This window comes from Sander lucioperca, chromosome 14 (genome assembly GCF_008315115.2).
Source record: "Sander lucioperca isolate FBNREF2018 chromosome 14, SLUC_FBN_1.2, whole genome shotgun sequence".
NCBI lineage: Eukaryota > Metazoa > Chordata > Actinopteri > Perciformes > Percidae > Sander > Sander lucioperca.
The window spans coordinates 5,893,458-5,921,414 of record NC_050186.1 but is presented as its reverse complement, the minus strand read 5'-3'; the positions used below and the strand labels follow the sequence as shown (position 1 = coordinate 5,921,414).

General features: G+C 37.7%; 1 protein-coding gene across 1 annotated transcript in view; it reads right to left on the bottom strand.

Moving 5' to 3' along the window:
- The window catches only part of LOC118493082 (astrotactin-2), a 200,427-nt gene that overhangs the window by 47,849 nt on the left and 124,621 nt on the right, over positions 1-27,957 (bottom strand). Inside the window, exons 5-6 of the mRNA XM_035991599.1 lie at positions 6,621-6,728; positions 3,377-3,523 (exon numbers count right to left, since the gene is read on the bottom strand). Coding sequence (XP_035847492.1) covers positions 3,377-3,523; positions 6,621-6,728 — 255 coding nt within the window. The remainder of the gene's footprint in view (positions 1-3,376; positions 3,524-6,620; positions 6,729-27,957) is intronic.

Here is a 27,957-nt window from a genome sequence, read left to right as displayed (position 1 = left end):
ATTAATTATCATTGTTTGTATTATTTATGCTTTTATTTTTGCTGCATTATGATTATGGCAATTGAGATACATTAGATACATCACTAAATGACAAAGATTATTCCTTATTACTTCTTAGTAAATTATGCTTTTGTTTGATTTTATTACCACCTTCAGACTGTAATTTTAATTAAGTTATTCATAACCTCTCTCTCTTTTGTCATATAAGAAAAATCTTTCTTACCTAATATTCTACACCTAATATTAAAAATGTAATTCTTCCTTAGTTTGTAAAATAATCCAATTATTCACTTCACACGTTTAAGTGCTAAAAAAGGAATATTAAGTATTAAGCTTATTAACACAGATATATTTAATTCCACCCATATTAGATTTAACAATGAGTTGGTCATGATGTTGACTTAACAAGTCTGCTATTCTTCCATCAAGTTCTTCATGCTACGTACCTACATATTATCTTCTGTGTTTAAAAAAGCGTTTTGAGTAGCCGTTAAGACTAGAAAAGCGCTATATAAATACAGTCCATTTACATTTACATTATAACATCTCCTGTCATGTCTCACCTGTCTCTTCGTCACCCCTGTTGAGTTTACTGACCTCATTACTCATTATTTCCCCAGTATAAGAGTAGTGTACAGTGGGTAGCTCACGTCATACATGTCAAATCATATGCCTTGTAGCAATTGCTGCCTGCCTGCCTGTTCCTATCCTGGGGTAACTTAAATTCATACCTGGCTTGCCAGTTTGGATTTGCTGTGTTTGTTTATCTGTTGTATTTGTTTGTTTGGTTGCTCTGCCTGCCTGCATGCTGCCGACTGCATGCTTGCCAGACTAACGGGTTAAGCCGCCTTTTATCACATCTGCTCTGCCTTAGGTGTCTGCTTTTCTGAGTCCAATTACACACGTTTGCAGAGGAACAACAAAACCTAAAGTAAAAAACCCTGCTTAAAAAAATGCTGTATGGAACACACAACATACTGACGATTGATTTTCCTGTTCTTAGAGCCTAACCTGTATTGGGGCTAAAATGTAAAGATTGTCCTGAGTGGCACTAAATAAAAGGCCATGGAGTCATCAAAATTAAAATAATTAACTCTCTGATGATTGTGAATATCCATGGCAGATTTCATCAAACTCCCACCATTAATTCTTTATATCTTACACCAAAAGTGGAGAACTAAGCACCGGGTCAGAGGTCAGCTCAAGGAGCATCCAAACTTTTGAGAAGTCTTGTGTATGAGTGGAAAGTCTGCCTTGTTAGTAGTGGTAGAACAAAGGTGAGGAGGTCAGAGAAAAACAATCAATAATCATTCTACAAGGACTACTGTACACATGTCTATATTAGATTTCACAGCACGCTGACTAACAGTAAACATATCTTGCAATGGACTACAGTGTAGTGTAGTCTAAACCTCTCTGACTTTCATGAAATCTAAAAAAGTCTCTCAGTAAATTGTCAAACCAAGATGATGATCTGATGAACAGGATATTCATTTTGCATCAAGTTTGTCTTAGATATATATTTTATTTTAGTTTTGAAAATTGTATTTAAGCTCCAAATTCATTCAGATTAAGGCATTATAATTCTTAAAATAAAGGCAGAATATCTGTGCATGACTCATACAACAGGTCCGGACCACTCTTGAATTATGTACATACGGTAAGAGGACATTCAATCACTTATACATGCCACTTAAGAACGAATCTGTTCCTACGAGTGACTGTTGCATGAGGCCCAATGTTATTGTGCTTTGACAAAAGCCAATAATACTGTATGTGACGTGATGTTTTCAGGTGTTCATCTTACATGCAATTACAAAGTATACTTTAGAAGTTGGAAGTTTTGTGTACTGTTCCACTTCTATTGTGTGTCCATGTGCAAACAAATTGTGTGTGTGTGTGTGTGTGTGTGTGTGTGTGTGTGTGTGTGTGGGCGGACTAGAAATGAGGCCCCAGTGGCAAGGAGCACCTGATTGACTGATACGTGAATGCTTTCAGAGATATGGCAATCATTAGTTAAATTGCCTCAGCTCTTCACTCCCTCTTACATCACTTAACTCCTTGCATATTTTCCATCTTGGCCTGTCTTAACTCCCAGCAAGGTTTATAATACTGTGGTATCTTGCCAATACACAGAACAAATTTACAATTATCCCACAGCCAACGGGTAATTTAGAACACACTCAGTGGGACAAATCTCTAAGCAGTTGTCTGGGCACCTACATATTTGATTATCCTGAATTGATTTTTTATTTTATTTTTTGTTAAAAATATTTTGTGTAGTTTCCACGTTAGCAAGTAAATTGACAGAAGACAGTATTTACAGCTCAATTTCGTTCTATTTATTCTGCTTTCTTCACAACATTTTGTTTGTATGCCACACACACAGCTTGCTACTGTATACAGCGTGAACAGAAATAAACCTTAGAGTACTTCTGTCAAATTAGTGGAATAGAATGTTTTTGTCAACTGAAAAGATGTGAAACATACGTAGAAAATGTTAGTATTCCAATCTATGTACTGTATGCAGTCACAAAAAAGTCCGCACACTGAAAGCTCCCGCTGCAAAAAAAACAAAACAAAAAACAATCATATTTTGAGCACACTGCTCTTCATCAGTCTGATGGCTCAAAATGTCATTCAGCTGTTTGTGGTGACAATAAATCTTTTTTTCCCCCCATTGGGAGCTTTCAGTGTGTGGGCTTTATTGTCCTGATTTTTGCTCATTTTTTGGTTCCAGCACATGATTTACTTTTCGTTGGATGGATGTGCGTCTTTTGTACTTTATCAGTGGTGCAGAGGGACACTGACACTAAAAAGCATTAAAATTGAAAACCACAAATAACGGGGGGGGGGAATTTTACTGCAAGCCATTTGTAAATAGAAACAGAAGAAGCATTCAGAGCTGTCCCTGGTCCATTAGCTGGTCCAAACAAAACAAAAACTATACAAATTACATAATATCTTTCACCACTCAATAACAGTGTGTACCTACTGGACAGTCATCCCTGCAGCATGCTGCTTGAAGGACAACTGTATCAATTGTGGCTGGGAAAAAAACAAAGAAAGAAAGAAAGGCATACCATGATGCATAGTGGCTATTAGGATAACATGCTCCACAAATCTATATCGTTTTTTAGCTTCAAACATGAAGCCCAACATTGCCAAGGGCTGAGGTAGGTACAGCATACCCAACTACAATTGCTGTGGGTGCAAGTGATATCTGATTTTACTGTCTTCCTAAGTTTCATTCTTTTTCCCTTCCTGTTTTTTAGTGCAATAAAGTAAACAGATACAAGGCTAAGTGAGTCAAACTGATTGTGTTTGACATTCCATAAGTTAAATATTCAGCCAAGGTCTAATGTGTTGCACTTACCATCCGCAACAAAATGCTCAGGCACATGGAGGGTAACCTTGACAGTGAGGGGGCAGGAATCCTGTGTAGCATAGACAATGGCAATGACACATGTGCTGATGGTAATCAACGTCAGGGTGACCTTGTTTAGAGGACTGTGTGGGTGGCCTAGAGGCAGAGAAAGAGAAAAAGGTAAAAAGGTGAAGAGTTTAACAGAAGCCCTTTTGTTTTGATCAGGGTCTCAAACAGATGACTGTATTTGACCATCATTGATAGGAAGTGCTTTTGCACACAGGGACGTAATAAACACAGACACATAACACAGACCTCAAACTAAATCATCCAGCGCTATGCTTTGTTGAAAATACAGCCTCTGAGTCTCCGTCAAGCCTTGAAAATGTAGTTAATTGTACTTCTGATATATGCATCTAACCCAGATTCAAGTTTGGCTCGAGTATGTAAAGGATGACTTTGAATACCCAAGCTTTTGCAGAACAGCCCATAATCATTCTTCAGCATGATATATGATCTTATTGCTACTGACAGGGTTATAGATTGGTTGTTTTGGTTGCCCTTTGGCTCTGTCAGGGTTCCCATTTCCACGCCAGATACAGGGAATGAAATTAGCCGCTTAACCTCTGTCTACTGATATTTATCATGGGAGAGTGGTTGGCATTTTGAAGGGGGGCTTACTGGGATGGGATAGGGATATGGTAGTGATAGTGCTGGTTTGGAAACATTGTTTTAACTAAATTTATTTTAAATATTACACAATGTCTCAGAACATTTGTGATTCTGCCCAGTGTGCACCCTGCACTATACAGGTTTGTTGTAAAAGTCAATAGAAATAGTAGGCCTGTTGTTGCTTCCCTGTTCTGAGCAGTGGAACTCAAGTGGTTAAGTGACATACATACAAATGTCCTTTTTGCTGATAAGAGTTCTGTTACTAGATCAGTGGATACCTCAGAAAAACAGAGCCACACAATTCCAGATGTTTTACATTCTCCAACTGCAATGTTTTTTTGTTTTTTTGAAGATTAATTTTTGGGCATTTTAGACCCCACTAGGACAGCTGAAGACATGAAAGGGGTGAGAGAGGGGGAATGACATGCAGCAAAGGGCCGCAGGTCGGAGCCGAACCCGTGGCCACTGCGTCAAGGAGTAAACCTCTATACATGGGCGCACGCTCCACCAGGTGAGCTACCCAGGCACCCCTGCGGTGTGTTTTTATCAATCGTCGATGCAATGTGCAAATGGTCAAATGGATTGAAATGAACATTGAACACACCATCATAGAAACAAGTTCAATAAGTAACCCCCTGGGACAGGAGAATCCAGTGAATTCCATCAGAAGTTTAGAAATGCATCTCAAGGTCAAAAACAGGGAGACCAAGTTAGGATAATGAATCCTCCTGTACTGACTCACGTCTAGCACAGTCACGATGTTGTGAAGGAACAACAGCTGTCTGTGGCAAACGTGGAAGAGCTGCTAATCCCTTTGGGGTGTGGATGGTGTCACTGGGCTCGTGAAGGGGTCCCTCAATTACTATAAAAGCCTACTGAGTAGACAAAGGCATGTCCACTCACGATGGTAAACACTTACTCTATGGCCACAAACCAAGCACCTATCAATGCGCTCATACACGCACAGAAACACAGACGCTTACACAAATACACAACTGAATGCAAAGCAACAAGCAAATACAATACACGAGCAACCCTAAAGCTTAAAAGCTTAAGTTCAACTTACAACTTCTTCATTCCATTTATTTCCCTCTCCCCATCTTATAGAGAAAGTAAAACCTTTTTAAACAGGTTGTAACTTTAACAGAGATCATGGTCATGGGTGTTATGTTTTATATATAGCAATGCTGAAAAATATGTATTATATTCAGGAAAAATAAAGGATTGATTTCTTCCATTCAAAATTAAGTCATCACCATTACATGTGATGTACATTGTGTGACAAAAATAATGGGTTTTCAATAAACTTTATAGGACATTAGTAACATTTCCACCATGGGAATATAGTTATAGTTTTATTTCCACGGGTTGTAACTCCTGCTTCGCAAAAACATTGCTGCCCCTGACACATTATTCTGCCAGCCAGGAACTACAGAGGTAGATTTCTGTGCTGAATTTTAATGATTGGCTAAACATAACCAAGTCACATTTCAAAAGAACAGCAAGGTCATTGTCTTATTGTGGCTATATACTAAAGCAAGCAAAACTCCAAAGAAAAGTGAAATATTTAGCTTTTCTAGCTTTTTTCTACCTTGGCACATCTCCTTTACAACATTGATTCAGACATCAAAGTCACACAACTACAAACCTCAACACAATGACCTCAGTTTTATTAATCTCTACTGTGTTGAGAAGTTGTCACTTGTTTAATCTTTGAGTTTGCCATCATTTGAATGGAATAGAATAACTAGAGAATTCTAAACCCAGCAATGACTACAAAGTTCAGGAGTTTTTCTTGCTTTCAGTTCCGCCTCTCAGGTTGAATTTAACATACAGGCATAATTTACGTCAACAAATTACTCCTAACTCCTCTACTATGGTAACCAAAAAGGTCCAGACACGTGGGATCTGTAATAATAATAATGAGATTAATATATGAGACATTGCTTTTCCTCCTCCTCGGGTACAGTGCTATGTGATACTGAACTGCAGGCATGGGAAATAATAGGGAAACATGGATTTCCATTATTTTTCAATCACTATGTGGACACCCAAGTGAACACACGCAGACTAATTCTCTGTGTTTCATCCTCTTCAGGTCACTCACCCACATACACACAAATGCAAAATCCATATACAGTCTTCACTATCACATATCACTACATGGGAAGGGAAGTTAAAATCATGCTTCCCATCAAAGTAATGTGACTCAGCTTTGCTCATCACCGAGCCTCCATTTACATCAGCTCATATATCTGCTTTGAGCGTCATTGAGCTGTGCCATGGTTCAGCACTTCAAACCCCACAGGGAACGTGCATGACTCCTTCCTACTTCCAGCTACGCTGACAACTCCAAAAATGTCTAGCCTCATTTCACTCAGCTATATGCTTATCTTCAACAAGAGTAAGTTTGGAATTCATTTGTTTTTAAAATGTTGTATTGCCTTTAATTACCTTTTTACTTTATTGCTTTCTCAGCAGTATGCCATGGATAAAATGCTTCCCCCCTGTGTTAGATAATGTTTAAAATGTAACACATTTATAACAATATACAACGATGTAAACCTGCATTGCCTCTCACCTTTGCTGCGCCTTCGTCCTCTGTGCTGTTCTGTGTAAAACTTCATTTGGCTGTCATCTTCAGGCTCTGACCCTGATTCCCCTTGAGGACCAAACACACCTCCAGGTGCTGGAAGTGAGAAGATAAGAGGGGAAAAGTGGAAAGAAATTGGTGAATAATCAATCATTGTATTTATGGATACAATTATGCTGTAAAAAAGATTGGAATCTGGAAGAATAGCAACTCTTAACCAGCACGTTTTCAAGTAATCAATACTTGCACTCTGCACAAGACAAAACACAGCACAGAGAAATGTGCAAGCTCTGTATGAACAAGACTATATGAAAGTTATTCAACACAGGTTAGAAATTCCATTTCAAGTTCAAATTAATTCAAATTCTGCTCAAAGTCAATTTAATTCAAATACCAACCATTCAGGACACCGCATTCACTCTAGAAGAAAAATCTGCCCAATTTTTTTTTTTACCTGTATATAAGTTTAAGGGAAATACAGTATTCATTTTAGATGACAAGGATCATGACACATTGATCTCATTCAAGTGTCAGTATGGCAAGTATCATTTTCTAGAACTGAAAGTATTTGTCTTCTGAATTACAAAGCATTAATATGTAATGTTAGATATAGATATGAGCCAGTATATTGTAGATGTTTACAGTTAACAGTACACTTAACTGCTTCATTGAGATGATTAAAACCTGAACTTGAAGTCAACAGTTGATTGCAGTATTTTATTCCATCACCTGTAATATTGTTGGTTAGAAATCGGGGATTGGGTTAATGTTATGCTAAGTTTAGGGCGGGGAATGAGTGGTGACCCTAAATTTACTGACTCATTTGTGATGTCCACATGTAGCCCTGAAAATTAAATTGCACACAACTTATTTATCCTTTTTAATGTGGTTGCTCTTCACTACCCATTGTTGTTATATTCAACCTCTATTGAGGAAGTAAGAAATTCCACTTCTCTCCCGACTTTCCTGCCCCTCCTTGTCTGATCTGTTCGCCACGGTTGGTAATTTGTCCATTGTTACCGTCTCTGGAGCTCAATTTGTTAATCAAATTGGGTCACATCCCCAGAGTATGTGCATGTCTGTTTTTAAGTCAGGGTAAGAGAAAGAGAGAGGTTATGAGAGTAAAGAGGCTTTGTTTGTACTGCGCTGCCACTTTAACACCAAAACACACATCTCTGCTAAATGCACAGGGGCAGCCACAAAGTGATAATTGGCAGGGATTTGCAAAGTGTTAAGCCACTGATGGATAAATAAGTAATCTAAAATAATCCAACATATGTATGGACGGCTTCAGTTTTAAACCTGATATAAAATTTCCACCAGCGAGTTTCTCACATGTTTATTACTGTAACTTACATAACACATTTGTCAGCATTGTTATAACAAAGCAATTTAGCCAAAGTCACAGCCTAAAGAAGTGACTTTATGCTAATAAAATCCATCTAATTTCCTCATGGTTGTACCTATGTTTTGCTTGAATAATCCCCAGGATCACAGTGATTATACTTCCTAATCTCCCAGAGTGGAAAGGGGATAATGGACAGAAAGAAAATCAATGCTTTTCTCTTGACTATGAAGGAGCATCTGAGAAAAATGCTTCACCTGTTGACAGCAAATTAAAACAAGGAAGTAGGAAAAAAAGAAAATGTAGGGTTGTGGTGTGTTGTGTCAATATCCTGATTCATATCATGTCAGTGAAGACCGTTGATAATGGCTAATACATATTTACTCTTCTGTAAGAGGCAAAAGATTTACCTCCACAGGGATGAAAGTGCTGTCAGTTGGTAATTGTGTCTTATAAAAAATGCAGTGCAATTGAGAGAAAGGGTGGTAGTACTTTTTTTGGACTCACATATGGTGATGAATTTCTTCTTCCAGGTTTCAAATCAATTATCTGCTAAAAGTAACATTTGGACATGAGTGAAAGATACAAATTAAAATCTACTCACAGATCACAGGTGTCAGCAGAGGTGAGAATAAACCTTCTGAGACATATTTTGGAGTGATTGTACAATAAATAATTGGTTATGATAACAATAAGCTGGCTCACTTTTTTAATTGTTTACGCTACAATTTTGTTTACTTTTCATGTGAACAACCGAGTGCAACACTGCGAAAGTCTTCGAGGTGAGCTGAAATCGTGTGCCATTACACAACCCAGTATAACCTGACCCATGTCTCTTAATAACATGCCCCATTCCCCCCACACAAAGAACTTTTTGACTGCTTTTTTTTTTTTTTTTAAAGCTTTAGTGCGTGACTTTTTGATATTAATGAACGTCCGTTACATTCAAGCCATTGCCAAATGAGTTGCTATGTCATTCGGTCTGCAGAGAAGGTGATTGGCTGCAATCTGCCGCTGCTCCAGGACCTGTACGCCACCAGGACTCTGAAGCGTGCTGGAAAGATTGTGGCTGATCCCTCCCACCCCGGCCACAAACTCTTTGAGTCACTCCCCTCTAGCAGGAGGCTGAGGTCCATCAGGACCAAAACCTCACGCCACAAGAACAGTTTTTTCCCATCCGCCACTAGCCTTATCAACAAGGCCCGGAACCCACCCTGACACTCTCCACACTCCACCTCTGGCTTTACATGCCACTGTACTTACTCTGCTGTTCTGCTCTTTTTATTTTTAATACATACTGTGTATATATATTTTTATACATATATTGTTTATATACTAATTCTTGATTTTCTTAACCTTCTTATATTTAGAGAATGTGTGATATGCACCCACAACACTAAAACAAATTCCTTGTATGTGTAAAAAACGTACTTGGCAATAAAGCTTTTCCTGATTATGATTTCATGAAGCTAATTAAGACTATCATCTCCACAAAACTCTCTGTATTTCTTAGTATGGCTATGTTCAGAAGATTGTGTCGTCCGGTGACTTTCACTCGTAGAAACTCAAGTGAAGATAATTAACTCTTCTGAAGAGTCCATGTTTTTTTAATCCTTTGTGTCCTCCGTGGCTACCATGGTGGCTACTAGCAACTGCGTGGGGGATGGGTGGGGGCACAATCACTTAAGGCTTGTATCATGTGGAAGCACCGACAGTGTCATTGTCATTACTTAGAATTCCTCATGGGGTAGACAGAAACTACCACTATAGCTTTAAAGATTTTTTTTGCCATTTTAGGCCTTTGTTTGATTAGACAGCTTAAACATGAAGGGAGAGAGAGGGGAAACGATAGAGCTGGGTGATATGGAGAAAATCAAATATCACAATATTTTGGACCAAACACCTTAATATCGATACTGTAGGGTTGACTATTGGTACTTTCACAAAATATTTACACAAAGAGGTTTTTGACTAATACTCATCAGTAATGTGGATATGATGACTAAGTGGGTAAAGGCAAATAATAAAACAGCTAGAACAGTCTGGTAAATTCAGAAAATTACATCACTTTACTGTAATGCAGCCTTTAAAAACAGGAAAAGACAACACTTATGCCATATTACGATATAATGATGTCAAAAATCTAAGACAATATCTAATCTCGTATCACGATATCGATATAATATCGATATATTGCCCAGTCCTAGGAAACGACATAATGCAAAGGGCCGCAGATAGGAACCGAACCCGCTGCGGCGAGGACTGAGCCTCTGTACTGTATATGGGCGTACGGTGTGCGCTCTATCAGCTGAGCTACCCAGGCACCCGGCTTTTTAGAACTTTTTTAATTTTATTTCTTAGATGTCTGATAAATATGGGCCCACTGCTAATTTTTAAAGCCTTCTGTGACAAAAGCTTTTCACAAAATACTTTCAAAGATTTAATCAGTCACAAATTGTACACATCAGGGGGGACACGTAGCAAAGACACTGAAATACTGCACTGAAATATAATAACTTCTTTCTGAAAATCAATGGATGGTAGAGCACATTCACAGCATTCAAGCAATTGATTGATTCAGGAATATTGCATTGTGTAAAAACTAGCTTGGAGAAAGTCAATCATCTAATGTTTGACTATATTCTCTCAGAGTAAAATGTGTGAAAAAAATGTACAGCAGACTATGAAGACATGGGTTAATTATTCTTTCTAGGCTGGTACACTCACACAGAGGCAAATAAATAAATTATATATATGAAATTGTTTTCAGCTTCTAGCTAGGACACTGTTTAAATACAGAAAGGTATAAGGGGTACATAAGGGACAGTCAACCTTTTTTTTTAATTCACCTTAAAAACTGTTTTCTTTTAAACCTCAAACCTTCCTAAAAGTAGTTTATTGCCAACGATAGAGAAACATATTCTCTCTTCCTTGTTTACTGTCATAAATCCTGTGCAACTGCGGAGCAATGCAGGTAAAATTCCCTTCTTTACTCACTTCATAAACATTATGTCATACGTAGCTCATGAAAATGTGCCATGAAGATTTTAGACTTGATTAAAAGTTCTATTAAGTCTGTGTAAAAAGTGCGTACAGAAAGCTGTAGTCATTCTTTTGGTCTGGTGCACTTAAACAGGTTGAGAGTGGAGTTGGATTTTGAGTGCGAAAGTCTGGCGGCATTTGTAGAGTGGAGCCAACCAAGGCAATGTGGTGTAAAATTGGTTCTGAATTTATGCATCGTGTTGGATCATGCCAAGAGAGGTGGTTGACAAAGATGAAGGAAGAGAGACAGGAACAGAGAGTCGAACAAAAATAAAAAAGGAACAGCGACGGATTCACAGATCAGTCTTAAAATATTAGTTGTTCACACTGTAAAAAAAAAAGTGTTAATTTAAAGGGCAACTAATATATAGCATTTTCAGGATTATACTTGAATTTTGTGTTTGTACTAGAATATGGTAGCACTTTAAATTACGCCACGGTAATAAGATGGTAATAGTGGGGTAACAGTGTGATAATAAAGAGGTAATATATAGTTAATAATATGTAATTACCAAAGTAATAACTGGGTAATACATCACAGTAATAATATGTAATACCTTCTAAATTAGATAAAACTTGGAATTTAAAATAGGTAATTACCATATTATAATGCTGAAATTCATCCCCCCTTTGTGTTCCAAACATTTCCTTTTTGTTTCAAGGTAATACTACAAATTATATGTGACTTCTTACCTGGAAACACATCTGGTAGTTTCTGTGTAATAACCATGAATCAGTGCTGCAAAATGCAAAACTGCCTGTTTTTATTGTATTACATGGTAATATTAGAATAACAGAGGTGTAGAGATTACCTGGAAATGTTTCTGGTAGTTTCTGCGTAACAACAATGAATCAGTGGTGTAACATGCAAAACTGCATATCCCGCACAACACGCTGAGGTCAGATGTGATTTTATAGTCTGAGAGCATATGCTTTTTTGCACAAAAAAAACATGCTGTTGTGATACCTGAGGAAGAATGTTGATACCTTTGCCTTTTCAAACTATAGGAGTCCATAGCGGTGACTGAGGAGAATGTAATGAATATTCTTTTGTAATGAAAATTCTTTTTTTTAAAGGGGTGGTTCAGAATTTTGGACATAAGACCTCATTTCCAAGTTAGCCAGTGTGTTATTTATCAGTGGAGACCGTTTTCAACACTTTTCATCCAGTCCTTCCAGTTGCAGAGTTCGCTGGTGCTAGGCTAGCGCAAGTTAACACTATCTGCTAGCCTGCCACTAAAAACTGTCTTAACCACTCCACAGTACACCCGAGGCAAATAAATTATAACGGCAGACTATCGATGTAAATGTCTGTGTTGATAGAATGTTAGGAATAAAACTACCCTTGCATCACATTGCAATAGCTTTACTTTGTTCCCTGTAGTTGGTAGCATAGGCTACAGCAGCGGTGGAGTGATATTACCTAGGCTACTGAGAAAGCCAGTTTCCATGACAATCACACAAGTTTAAGACAAGACTTTTCTGTCAGCAATTACCTAAAGTTAGCGTTTAGCCCAGCCAGGTATCCACCAAGGGGGTAAGCTTCTCCTCGGACCGCGAACCTCCTATGGCGCCATTTTGATGCTAATAAACACTCACCCCCCGTTAGCATTCCATTGACTGACATTCATTTTGGCGCCACTTTGACAGCGAATAACTTTACATCTGAAGCGTTTAGAGACTTTATTTGTCAATTGTTTATTTCTAAAGAAACACGACAATGTATAAAAGGCTCCATTACCTTGTACCTCACGTTATGGCTCCTTAGCAGACTTTTTGTAAAAATAGGCTAACGATTGTGTCATAACCACGACTTACTGTCGCATAGTAGAGGAATTACCGTATAATACAGGAGAAGCTCGCAGGCAGTTTGGACTTACTTAATTACTTAGCTGTTTAAGTTTAATTACTAATGTTAACTAGCATTTTAGTTAGCAATAATTAGCCTGTGTCCATGTTATCTCCTTACATATACCTACGCTCTCCGTCTCTGCAAGATTGGGAATGATTGAGATTTCTCTTGGCACAGCTACCAGAAGACTTAGCTACAACTTTCAGACAGGTTGCTCACGTCACATTTACGTCATCTCTCTCAGTTGGAGGCTGCGCAGTAACGCTCGGCACTCACCGGAAAAGTGCTTCTAATATCCTTCACTGGTCTCCGTCCAGAGCAACGGGATCTGTTGGTCCATTATATATATATGTCAATGGTATCTGTCGGTACACGATCCGTCCAGCATGATGACATTAAAATGTTTTTGTGATATTCTGTACTCCTGACAGTAGAATAAGCCATTATAAACCTATATAAAGGCCCATTATTGTTATTTATTTAAATTTATTTTAAGAAGTTTGATTACATTATATTTTCGAATGTATTTTATATATATATATATATATATATATATATATATATATATATATATATACGCGTTATTTTGACAGCCCTAATATAGGGCTGTCAAAATAACGCGTTAATTTCGATTAATTAATCTGAGAAAAAATAACGCGTTAAAAAAAAATAACGCAGATTAATCCATTCCATACTGACGTTTGACCCGGAGCAGTTCTAGCCACCATTCGACTGTAAAATGAAGGAGGGAGATGAGAATGTGCTGCCTGGATCATTAACTGGAACATTTACTTGTAAAAATCTTCTTCCTGCCAACCCTGGCTACCGAAATCTGGTGCCACTGATATGTCTGCACTTCTCTCTGAAGACGATACAGGCAACACAAACACCGCTGCATGTGACGCTAGTTAACACTATACTCCACAGCAGCTAACGTTAGCCTACCGCTAGCTAGTTAACACTATACTCCACAGCAGCTAACGTTAGCCTACCGCTAGCTAGTAGCTGGATTAAACATGGTTAAAATGCTGACAGCTAACGCTAAACGGTGTAAAGTTTGACTGTGTTTTACTGTAGAGGACTGTGACTCAACAGCGGGATGTAACAATCTGCAGCTGCCGAGCTGCCGTCGGAAAAACAACACAGACAGTGCGTTCAATGAAACTGGTAAATTACAGCTTCGTGGTGCATTTGAAGTTATTGTAAATGTCCTTGGTGGTTGTTTTTGTCGTTCAACAGCAATTTACTAGTGAAATAAGTTATTGTTATACATTATTATTAAATCATTTAATTTTGACCATATGGCCTTAGCAATAAACAAGCTGTTCTTTAATGTCACCAACGGTTGTTTAGTACCCTTTGTTTTCTTTTCTTTTTTTACTTTCTTAAAAAGTATCGGTTCAGGCACCGTTAATTATGTATGCGATTAATTTCGATTAATTAATCACAGAGTCTGTAATTAATTAGATTAATTTTTTTAATCGATTGACAGCCCTAATATATATATATATATATTTGAATGCACAATTGTTTTTTTTTTAAATAACAAATAAATAAGAATTCAATACATTACATCTATGTTATTTTGTCTTAGTTAGGAAAGTAATGTTTAGTTAGGAAAGTCTGGTGCCTATAGTCTCTTCCACATGGTGGAAGGAAGGTATAAGGTGGAAAAGGTATACAGTGTATTATTAATTCAACAACGGTATCGGATCGGTATCGGGTATCGACAGATACACAAAGCCCTGGCATCGGTATCTGTATCGGGACTGAAAAAGTCGGATCGGTGCATCCCTAGCTTCAATACCAATGTACTATCTAGGCTACTACTAGGTTTCCTGACTGGACTGCGCTTCTATCTTTACTTTTTGGCACAGTACTACTAACCGGAGCAAAGTAAAATTCCGCCGCTGCTGAGAAACTAGTCCCTCAAAATGTAATGTGATCACTGAGATGCAAGGGTAGTTTTATTCCTAACATTATTCTATCAACACAGACATTTACATCAATAGTCTGGCGTTAGAATTTATTTGCCTCGGGTGTACTGTGGAGTGGGTAAGTTTTTAGTGGCAGGCTAGCAGATACTGTTGACTTGCGCTAGCCTAGCACCAGTGAACTCTGCAACTGGAAGGACTGTATGAAAAGTGTTGAAAACTGTCTCCACTGATAAATAACACACTGGCTAACTTGGAAATGAGGTCCTATGTCCAAACTTCTGAACCACTCCTTTAAGATACTTTTTGGGGTATTTTAGGCCTTTATTTGTATGGGGCAGCTGAAGATGTGAAAGGGGTGAGAGAGGGGGAATGACATGCAGCAAAGGGCCGCAGGTCGGAGTAGAACCCGCAGCCGCTGCATCAAGGAGAAAACCTCTATATATGGGCGCGTGCTCTACCAGGTGAGCTACCCAGGCGCCCTAATAATGTATACTTTCAAGAAAGTTTTGCACCATTCCAAAGTGTTGATTTTAAGTAATTGAGAAGTAATTATAACATTTTTGTCATTTTATATTTAACTGTATATAAATGTGATTTATTTTTTGCAGGGAAAATAGTGAGTCGGTTATAGGCACAGTTTTGCAACAAAACAATAGGAGGGCAATGCAGATGGAGGCAAAGCAGATTGACAGATGAGGATACAAAAAAGACATAGATGACTCTTAAATGATCTAATGGACTTCTGGACTGTGAGAGGGACTGTGGAAGCGGGATGTCCCAGTAATTGAAATTTGTAGTACCAACATGCTGGAGTTTAGCCTTAGTGTTCTGGGAGTTGATGTTTCTATGTGACTCAGTTTGGAAGGTTTCACCACTGCGAGAGAGAAAAGCAAGATCAAGACAAAATAAAATTGACTGAAAGAGGAAGAAACATTGTGAAAAAGGAAGAAAAGCAGTGAAATAGAAAAGACCTAGGGCCAGATTTCTAAAGACTTATGCACCTTGTTTCAGATGTATTCTTCTGTGTGTTATTTATCAAACCTGCGCCCAAGCCTGGAAGCACAATTCAACTGTCATGTTGATCACAAACACACCCACACACACACACACACACACACACACACACACACACACAGTCTGTCAACGAACCTTTGTATCCCCGTATCCTTTATGCATATGTATTTGAGGGAGGATCATGCAAATGATAGAAATATATAAAGTGTTGTTGACTTTATATTCCTGTGGGTTTACCAAACTTCATTTCTAGGTGTCTTTTAGTTAGTTGCAAAGGCCTATTAAAAGAAGGTGTTGAAAATGTAACTGGCCAGCTTTTTGTTCAAATCTTAATGACAGCAGAAAAAAAGGTGAACATATTACAAAAGATGTGCAAGGGAGCTGAACTACACTTGTTTAAAATACAAAAGAACAGCTTCACAGACAGGGAAAAGACATTACTGATCATTTTACAATACCACACAAAGAGAGTTGAGACTGTGTACTGTAGTTATTAAACTTGAAATTCATTTTGATGTCCACTGAGCTGCTAATGCACTGTGGCAATTGCTTTTTCTTGATAATTCATTTACATTTTGGTGGCCGTCTCTTTATTTTGTACATATCTTTTTATCATTTCATCTCTTTTCCTTCACCTCAGAAGTTAATGTATTTATTCCAACTGCACAGATTTTACAAACCTTTTATAGATGAAATTGCAGCCTTAGTTAATGTTTTCTTATATCTAAATTCATAAGGGAGTCATTATATTTCATCACAATACAATATGATCACTCCTAGAAAGCAGTCTGAATCTTAAATTAATTTTCTAATGCATATTTAAAAATAATATTAATTATAAGTTGATCAAAGAAAGCTTCTTAAGTATCTGGGAAATGATTAAGTGTGAGAGTTTTAATTAGTGATTACTTGACATTAGTACTTATATATTTTGTATCTTTTACCGTACTCATATTTTCACTCACTGATTAATATGTTAATGTACAGTATAAGTTCATTATTGCAGATATGGGCCAACAGAAAAGTAAAAGTTAAAAAAAAAAAAAAAAAAAAAAAACAGAAATGGAAAAGAATAAAACAGCTATAAACAATAATATAATATAAACAGAGAGAGAGAGAGAAGCAGCCTGTTTTCCAATCCTTCCTGAAATGAGAACGATTAATAGTTATGGTAGAGCAGGGAGGTGAAGTGATGAATTTATTCTGAATAGTAAAAGCTAATCATCTTCTGCATAGGAGGAGGGCACATCACACTCTGGTAGTACAACAATATACTGTATTTTACACCAGCACAAAAAACAGCTCACACTAGCAAACCTAGCAAAACATGGACCTTATCTACTCCAAAAAAAATATAGAGTAAGATTGAGAGAGCAAGAAGATTGCATTAAACTCCAATACTCTTCACATTAACATGGATTTCCCACCACTTTGTGAGTAGAAATAATTGTTTCTCAATTTACTCTCTTTAAATGTGAAGACATTACCCTGATTTCTTATGTATCCATTCTTGGGAGCCTTTTGTTGTGGCTTCCTAGACTGACAGGACATTAATCCTTGCATTTGCCTCTGCCACAACAACCATCTCCATAACCAACCAAATAACAGTGAGTGGAAGTAATGGACCCTTCAATATGGCAAAATACAGCCCAAAGTTGTTTTGTGTGTTGTGTTGTTTTTAGAGGCAGTAGATCAGGGACAGACCTCAAAGTAAAAAGACTATTCTATGCAGATGACTTGGGACTAGTTTCAGGTTTCGGTAAAGTATTCTATGATAGTCTATAGAATATCTTTTGGTTTTGGACAAAAGAAATCCGTCGGAAATATGTAAAACTGGGCTCTGGGAAATTGTGATAAGCATTCTTTACTATTTTGGACAACAACACGACAATTAATTCATCAAGAAATAATCAACAGATTAATCTGTAATGAAAATAGCTTTTGGCAGCCATTAATTGTACTGTAGTGAATGTGCTGAAACATTGAAGTGAATCAGCAAAATATTATTACAGCTGACTGCACACAATGGTAAAGGTAGCATTTTTTTCATTTGTCATGGCTCATCTAAGTCCTAAATACAGATTTGTGCAAAAATATTTTACACATATGAGGACTTGGGATGGTTTTAACTGGCAATTAATATTCAAAAAATCTGATTGTGGCATTTACGGGCATACATATTGGTGTTCTAGATCAGTGGTTGCAAACCTGTTTTCTGGAAAATAAAAATCCTCCAAATTTTCCTCCGGCCACACACAATGTTTTCAGTTGATAAAGAGTTGTTTCCTTCAAGCTCTTCACTGGCAGAACACACCTGATCCAGCTAAATAGCTGTGGGTAGAGTAGGGAAAGATGGAAAACAAGCAGGGCTGCGAACCACCGTAAAACCGATTCAAAGTCAGAATCAAATGTACTGGTCAAGCTTGTGCTCGCTCATATGTGATATTTGACTCCAGCTGTCAACCAATGTACACAGAAACATCCCACAGTTATTATATTTAGGATGCACGTATATACAGGCAAACAAGAAACCAAAAAAACATAATATACACAGTGGGTGAATGATGTACTGGGTACCTGTCTCGTTGGTAATTCTACAGGAGTGCCAGAGTATATGGCATGGCAAAGAAGGCTGAAATGAATAGTGTATGGATTGTGCAATACATTATATATAGAGGTTAGCTACAGAACAGCACCCATTGAGTCGAACTGCCATAAAGGACACCCAGTGCTCCTTAAAAACACGTTAGCTGGGCAGATGTTTGTTGACACAAGTACCTGAACCTGATTTACTTAAATGTTATGACCTGAATGCATGTGACATCTTGTTTTGTTGTTATTGTTAAAACTATCTTCACTGAACAAACAGCTCTCCAAATTGTGTTGTATATTACCATGTGCAATGACAATAAGGCTATCTGTCTATCTAATTTGAAGGGCAGCCTTATTTCTCATTATGTATAATGGATATACAGTGCGTCACGTGTATGTGTTGCATTTAATACTGCCTATGTGAATTCAGGTAATTGGAAAGACATGTTAACTGGGGCAATCCTACTTGCCAAACAATATTTCTAAACCTTTAAAAATGAAAAAGTTAAGTGTAGCTTTTCCAGAGGAAAAACCTTTCACAGGTCAGCTTGTGCCTTTGTCGGTGTGAAAAAAGAATGGGAAGAAAATAGTTAATATAAGAGAGCACCATGTCTGCTTTTGAATCTGCTGGTATGTATGCTGACAGGTAGCTTGTGCATTCCGATGCTTTTGTGTTCATTAATACTGTATGTGCATGAGGCTGTACTCTCATTTACTGCACGCATATTTGTGCATGTGACTCTGACGGCTCTCACAACTTCAATGTGACCTCAGTGGCTTTTATGACTCTAAGCAAGATAAACTGTCTTGACGTATGGCTGCTGGACTTGGTATGGCAGCTTGTGTGTGTATAGTGTACAGTGCATATGCATTTCTATATGCATACTTAGATGCTGTATGTGTGCCTGAGTACTTATTTCTGTGACAATGTGTTTGTGAGTAAATTAAGCTGACAGCAACACCAGTCCCCACATGGCTCAGCAACTGGTAATCACATTAATGCACAGCTGCATTCAGGAGTCAGTTCTGACACCAGCAAGCTAAATATCTCCAACTCAATACAAACTGGCATCAGCATTCACAGAAAAGTTAGAGTATGTAAATTTACCATTTATAATGCACAAGACAATATCTGAGAGGCTGCAAGACAAATTTGAGAAGTATTCATGTATTCATCTGGTTGTATGTGCAGAAAAATATATTAAATGTATGTTAGCGAATATAAATACAAATCTTGCAAATTTACTGCATCATTTGAATTATTGACTTACAAATTAGATGATGATTAATAAGAAAAATGTTGAATGAATTCAAAACTTGCAAGTCTGATGAACAAAAACAAACATTTTTTAACACCAATTTTTCAGTTGAAATAAAAGGTCTATGCACACAAAAGACTTATTTTGGTAACACTCTATAATAACTACAGACTATGAAGCATAAGTTAAGTATCAGTAAATACTTAAATTCATCATTTATAAAGCATTGTTCCTACATTATTAAACATTAGTATGTAATTCATGAACAGGTATACATGTTTTATTCTTGATTAATAACCTCATCTACAATGTGTTAAATTAATGTACTTTCATACTTTATGAATGATGGATTCACCATTTCTAAATTAAGTTTTACATCAGTTACAAACCGTTAGTTATTTATATATCATTTAGAATGTGCCTTTTAATTTCATTTATAAATGCTTTGTGAGGCATAGATAGTTGTCACTTTAGATGAGTTCACACAAATATACTTAACTAACAACGAGTAACAAATCATGAATTTCTGTATTAAGTGTTCCTCACTTTAGATGGTCACACTAGTAAATGTTTTTTAACGACCTGAATTAATCATGAATTTCAGTATTAAGAAGTGTTTATAAAACATATATTAACACACACTAGCCATTAGTGCATGTCTAAATCATTATATGTGTACATACATGCAAAAATGTACATCTAAGCAGTTTGGTAATAATTGACTTACACTTTCTTAATGATCTTGTGAACCATTGACAACTCCTAAATAACTGGTTTGTAATTTATGTTAAACCTTATTTAGAAATGGTGAATCCATCATTTATAAAGTATGACACACATTATAGATAAGCTTATTAATCAATAATAAAACATGTATAACTGTGTTTATGAATATCATACTAATGTGTAATAATGTAGAAACAATGCTTTATAAATTATACATTACAGGGAACCTATTATGCTTTTCCATATTTTCTGTCATATCTATAATGTTACAATGTCAGATTTTCATGTTAACCGTGGCCAGAGCTTCAAAAGATGAAGTAAACATATTTCAGAGAAATCCCTGTGAGCAAAAACCTCAGATTTCCTAATGTTCTGAACGTTCCACTTTCAACGTTTTTTCCTACTATCGGCTTGGTGTCACGTAACATCGAGTCGGGCTTTTATGATCGATCCAGGCAGGCAATTGCAGTTTTTTCAGGCTACTGCTGTGTTTACATAAGACTAATTACATGCTAAGTCAGAGTAAGCTGTAATCTTGGCTGCCATTGTTGTTAATTTCTCCCCAATTTCAGGTCACATTACTGCTGAAACATATCTGGTTGGGTAGTATTTGATTTAGAAGCTCATCTGCGAGCTTGTCGTCCTCAGCAGGGTCTTGACCCTGACTGCAGTGCATCGTCATAACTGACTTGAGTGGGCAAATGATTATGTTCAATGGCAGATGGCACTTTTTTTCACAGATAAATCCCATAACGAAAAAATGCATATCTGTAGCCCTAGTCATGTGAAATCCATAGTTCAGGGATACATTTCTTTTTTCAAGATAAATTGCACATTTTAGAGTGATCTTATATTGTGACTAGCCCAAGACACAGGTAATAGGCATGCTGTGTAATTAGCATCTTTATTTGCCAATTCTGTCAGGTGGATGGATTATCTTTGCAAAGGAGAAGTGCTCACTAAGACAGATTTAAACAAATTTGTGCACAAAACTTGAGAGAAATAAGCCTTTCGTGTGCATAGAAAAAGTCTTCGATCTTTTGTTTCAACTCAATGCAAAAACAAACATGTTAGGTTTATATTTTTGTTCAGTGTAGAATGACTGGAGAAATTGGGCTCTATTCTGGTGAAACTTAAAGCAAAAACAAACACAAGCACAGGCTGGAGGGGTCAGGATCAGGAAGGTAGTCCTGACGCATTCCATTCCGCCATGCTGCACTGAGCAAAGGGTTTCACTCCTTAAACCAGAAAATCAGAGAGATAGAAGGAAATTCAAGAGGTAGAGCCTGTGATTTTCTTTCTTTTACCCGTCTGTCCCAGTCTGTCTACTTTTTAAGTGGGAATTGCATGTTGGCACTGGATGACCACAGGTATGTCACGCTGGTAGCTATCCTTGCCATTAACTTGCTCTCATTTATTTTTTTCTCATGTCTCAGTCTCCCACTGCTCTTTTTTGCTCCCAATTAATATTGTTTTACTCTGCAGTTGCACAGTGTATTGTTAAAAGCTCTGCACACGCACAATCCTACTATACATAAACAACCTATGCTGAAAAGTTATTACAGAGGGCATCACCATATAAGCCCTGCCGACACATTTTACAACCTAAATTTATGTGTTGCAACCTGTTATGCAGGAGAGAAATGACTTGAAAAGGTGGGAGGCTTAACAAGGCACCACTTGGCTCTTCTACTCAAGTGGACTCAGTGTTTATACACACACCTCTATATTTTTTATTGTATCTCTCCTGCATTGAGAACACACCTGCCAATTTGGAGTTAATAAGCAAATGGTAAATCTCAGGGATGTCAGATATGCGATTGCTGTTGGCTGTTAAGTGGCCCTTGGCACCCGGCTGTATGTCGTTTTATCATCTGTCATCAACCAGCTTGTTCAGTGTTAAAGCCACAGAGGGTGGCATAGGATGGCAGCTGTCACCCAAAAAGGTACCATTTTATCTATCCAAAATGGAGTATGAAAAAAAGCAATGGCTTCTTCTCAATACTTTTTTTATCTTTACATTAATCTGTGACATTTGCATCTTTGTCATATTAAGTTGACATTGATGAGTTAAACGGTTTGTCTTTTCATCTCTTTTAGTTTGAGTCTAACAGTTTGTCAGTGAATGTAGAGCCATTCAGTAGCCAGCAGAGCAGTGAAGAAAACACACGCACAGTATGATGCTCTCAGCTGGCAAGCTGACTCTGCAGCACAACAATGTTGAAAGGGAGAAAACTGGAAGGTCATACTTATAACTCCTTGAGGTGAGGATTTATTTTGCAGTTTGTCAGTATATCAGCATTGTAACTCTGAAAATCTTTGGTCTTCAAGCACCTCAGTTACTTATATGCTCTATATTAGACCATGGGAAAGATAGTGAATCTCGCTTTAGGACAGTCTGGTACTGTCTGCCTCACAGGGACTAAAAAGGTCAGGGTAATAATAAACGGATGATTCATGCTGTGGCCTGATAAAATAAAATCTTAAAAGCAATCCTGAAATGAAAATGCAGGGAGGCGGGAATTTGGGTGGGATTGTCAATGCATCTGACAGCATAAAAAATCCCTTTGGCATCATTATGAATACCTTTTGAGGGATATACAGATAAAAGTAATTCTGATAACAAAGTGATCCTAATAATCCGAAAAAGTGTGTGAATGTAAGATGCAAAATACATATCAACACAATCCTTTTAGCTTGGACGTGAAAGGTTAAACTGAAATTAAAGAAGTTTTTGTAGCTTCTCAGCTAAAACATATCTAAATGTTAAACCCTTGCTAATGTTACTTGCTGAGCTTACACCTCCCATACCAACTGGAGGAGCTGATCTAAAAGCTTAAACTACAAGTAAAAAAAAAAAATACTCCATTTAGAATGTGCTCCCACTTCGTATGTTTTTTTACTAGGTTCCACTGGCTTCACTCAAATGAAACCAGCATTATCAAGCCGCACACAAAACTTGCGAATTGATGCCAATTGCTTGCACACGCATGGCGTAGCAATTAGTCAATATAGCACTCTTTTGTTTGTGTTACTACTTATTGTGCATGCAATGTGTATTTTCTGGTTGAGCCCCTAAATTATTGTAACATTATTACAAATTATTTTATTTAATAATTTGTAACAATGGAAGCGTCTTACTTTTCCCCCCTCAAAAATATGATATCAATACATATAATAAAGAAGACGCTCACACCCCAAAATCATCTGCCTCCTCAATATTAATGCTACTGCTGTAGGCAACATCAAAAATATCCCCAGACTCTTTGAGTCAAAGCATCAAAGAGTGTGGTTGGGACTATAGCAATAGTGTCAACAGATTATACTGAAAGGTGGGCTCTAAAGAACCATTCTGAATTTGCTCCCGGGAAATTTAACCGCTTGAACCTTGGCTATTTTTGCTCGGTTTTAAAAAGGACTTGAACATGACCTGCATCTGATATATACAAGGGGTATTCACACATATGGTCGAAGCAGTTAGGATCAATGTGGGTGTGTTGCCAGTAATGAAATAACATATGTATGTGCAAAAAACAACCCTGTCTTCATTGCTACCCAATTACATTGTGCTGACAAAGGTAACTGCTGTCTGGATTTTGTTCAAAGGAAACACTTTTTTGAATCAATAAAGCACTGCATTTGTAAACCGCACCCCAAGTCACAAGGGGGTGGTCAAGGTGGATGGTGGGTGTAGAAAGCACAGCACTTTGACTCCAGAGTCCAGGGTTCAAATCATGATCTGTCGTTAGGTTTAGGCCACAGAAGTCCTTTGGTTAGGGTTAGGAAAATACTGTGCTTTTTTGTGGACTTTTTCTGTAATAGACAAAGACCATTATCTATGTTTCCTTTAAAACATATTTGCAGTTGTAAACAAGTTGTATGTAAACATAATTTCTGGAAGACAGGGTCAGCAGAAAATTATCAAATTAGAGTAGAGAGTGTATAGAGGAAAAAAAATAAAAAATAAGAAAATCTAACCTGCGTCGATTACAGCCAGCCCAACTTCATCACAATGACCTTTAAGCAATGCGAACCAAAGGATCACTTCACCAGCTGCTTGACTCAGCCAGACAGAGGAGGCCTGGTTGGCTGTGAGAGGGGATAACCACCCCCCACCTCCTTCATGGCTGTTTGATCTGCGTCCCTTCCATGTCAACACAAGCAGCATTCTCAACCAGGCGGGGCCACACTAACAATCAGGAATCACATTTACTGTATGTAGAGTAAGATGTCCAATTAATTGTGCGGTGTGTAGCAAGTTTGACACCCCAGAGCTAGTCCCAGAGTGAATTTATGACTGCTTATATACTGTAAGTATCTTTATTTTCTGATTTATTATTATTTTATCAGTACATTTTGTTTAGTTTGGTTAAAAACAGGTGAAAATTGGATTTAGTGGCGACCAGCGTCTTCTTGGAAACAAGCAGGGGATATAAAATCTGGGTGAAAATTGGTTCATGGGGGGTTTTGTGCAGTGAAATTCAGTAAAAACAGATTGAATGAGTCTTTTATAATATGTAGTAAGAACTGTAACTGACAATTACTAAATGATTAGCCATAATATGAACAGAGGATTAATTAGAGAAAATAAACTTGGTCAGATGGATCGACAGACATTTGTGTGATCTCTCTTTGTATTTTGTTTCTGTATCTTTAAGTCTTTCACAAACCAAACAAATGAAAAAAATAGAGTCGCGCACTGCCCTGACTTGGCAGTAGATCAGATATGGCCTGTTGTAGAGAAGCCCTGTAGTCACTGTAGAACCTGTAATCACTGTGTTTTGTCTACACACACACACACACACACACACACACACACACACACACACAACTTCAAAGCATCAAATAAACAATAGAATCACATCGTAATGAGCCGAAGTATTCGTTGTGACACATCAAAAAACTTCCACAGCTTCTAGCCAGCACATGGAAATACATTAACACCACAGCAGGGAATAGCATGCACAGAGGTGTATGAAAATAATAATTGTCACAAATCTTAATATTTGACAAAACCACAAATGTGTTGTGACTTCAAAGTTTTTCTAGAAAGGTGGCTACACTACAACAATGACAGTTACATTACGTAACCATAGTTTTACAAACACATGCATCATCTTCTAAAGTGGCTCTATATAGGCATTTCACAAAATATTATGAAATGCGTATTTCTTTCCATGTTTGAGGGCAGAGCAGTTCTTACAGTATATGCCAAAAAACATGGTTAGTGCATGTACATATAAACAACATACAAAACTAATCTGGCATATCAAGGTTCATTTATTGTCATTCTACAACACAGGATTGAATTGCAAGCTGTAGTCCCTTTTTGCTGCACAAGAAAAACAAACAAAACAAAAAAATAAATTCACACAAATATTCTATATTATATGTAATATTTTTCCATTGTCTTGCAAACTCTAGGCTTGACTGTGGATTGACAGAATGACAGAAGAAAATTGCCTCTTTATACCCACAAAACTCTTTGCTGTGTACAGTACATTCAGCAGGAAGGACTGTCCACCTCGGGCGAAAAATGGCCGTTGCTCTGCACCAAACATAATATGCGGGGGAGAGCAACACAGCAGCAAAGTCTCCCACTCATACTGGTCTATTGTTAATGCTAACTATGGGGGAAAGACGGAAGTACATCTCCAGACAAGCAACATAAACTGCCACTCACTGCACCTTTAATGCCATGTAAAAGTCAATAGGGACAATAAGGCCAAAGTCACAGGTAAAATTAAAGCACTGAACAAGGAACCAGACACAAAAAACCTTACCAAACTTCAGAGGGAGGAGACACCCAACAGCAGCTCACAACCTGTTAATCCCAGATCATTAGATCTGGTGTTCACAGACCTGGAAAAAAGGCATATCCAGGGGGTTGTTGAGTACAAAAGAAGTGGCTCCTGTGTGCATCCCATTGTAATGGAATACTCCACATAGAACAAAAGATGAAAGCCAACCAACGGAAATTGCTTACTTATGCACTTTGATAGCAAAATGCAACAACTTCTCTCAGGCAAGAAAGAGATCATTGATTGGGCAGTTGTGAAGACAGAGTGGCTCCGCAAATCATTTCATGTGCCTTATATCCAGATATAATTTAGGTGAGAATGTATACACTGTCAGTTACATTTTCTGTAGCCACAAGTATGCATCTTCACAAGGCAGATGAGAACCTCAGTTAAAATGCCTGTGCTAAATGCAAATCTAGGTGGGACAAACCTAAGTCAAGAAGGTGGCAATAATGCCCCTAAAAGCCATTTCAAAGTCCCATAAAAAAAGCGGTAGACAACGCAGCAGTGTAGCAGCCTCTTTGGTAGCCTTCTGTCTCTGGATAACATCCTAAACATCTTTTGTCAAGCTTTGTAACAACACAAACACATGGGTAAGTTGCGTGAATGGAGTACAAATAAGACATGTTTTGCTGATGATTTTGTCTGCCATTATACTTCCACTTGCTGATACTGACATAGTTCGGATTGGGAGGAGTACAGACTACATAGGTGGTTTGGAAAAAATGATGTTTACATCTTTTTAACATCTGGCTTAAATATTGTTCTATATTAATAACCACCTCCAAAGGTGTTTTGAGCAATCAAATTGCAATTTGTTTCTAATACTTCTTGGCAGCATTTGGCTTTGACTTGGCATTTGTGATTATCATGTAGCTATCCTATCTGCCCAAGACACATGAAGGGGCAAAGTGTAAGTGGGTAACTCACGGCTGGTCAGGGGATATACTATGGGATTGCATGCCAGGTACAATTACAACCTTAATAATAACTTACTATTGCTATCTATGTGGACAATTCTGTATCTATAAGAATATGCATGTTCATAGCAATTTTGAATCTTCCTGATCATACTTTGTGAAATATCCTCCAAATAAGATCCTGAGAGTTGCTGCCAAGATGAAAAAATTGGAAATTGAAGGTAGTGACTGAGACTAGACAATCTGTGCATGAGCCAACATTTTCTGAGAGTCCAGGTATAAGATGGTGCTTACAAGAAACTAGGGCAATACATGCTGACAGGGAAGCAAAGAATGTTGCCACAAAGCAAAAATTCCAATATGCAGGAGAAGAGTGGATGAGCAGCTGCAGGGTTTAGCTGAGCAGACAAAAATGCTACTGTAGTTTTTCAGCGTATATATCAGAGTATATATTCAGGTGCGTTACCCCTTTAATGTAAATGTGAATCAAGTAAACTAAGGTACTTTGGTTGGTAAACTATAGGCAGTTTTACTTGACAACCAGGCACTAGTGTGATGTGTTTCTCTTATTTGCTCTTGTTCCCACTCCTACGCAGATTTGGGGTGAATCTCCAATCCAGACAGCCCTCAAGCCCAATAATTGGCCATTAGGGGCATGCCTTCTCCACCATCTCTCATGCCTCAAGGAAAGGAATGTGCAGTTTCTTAAAATGATTGTGTGCTGCTGGATGTAGACACCCCACGCATCATATCCTTACAGTACCTACTGCTATTCCTCACATTCAGACATCTTGGACAATAGCTCTCCTCTTGTGCAGACTAGCCCCCTACCTGTGT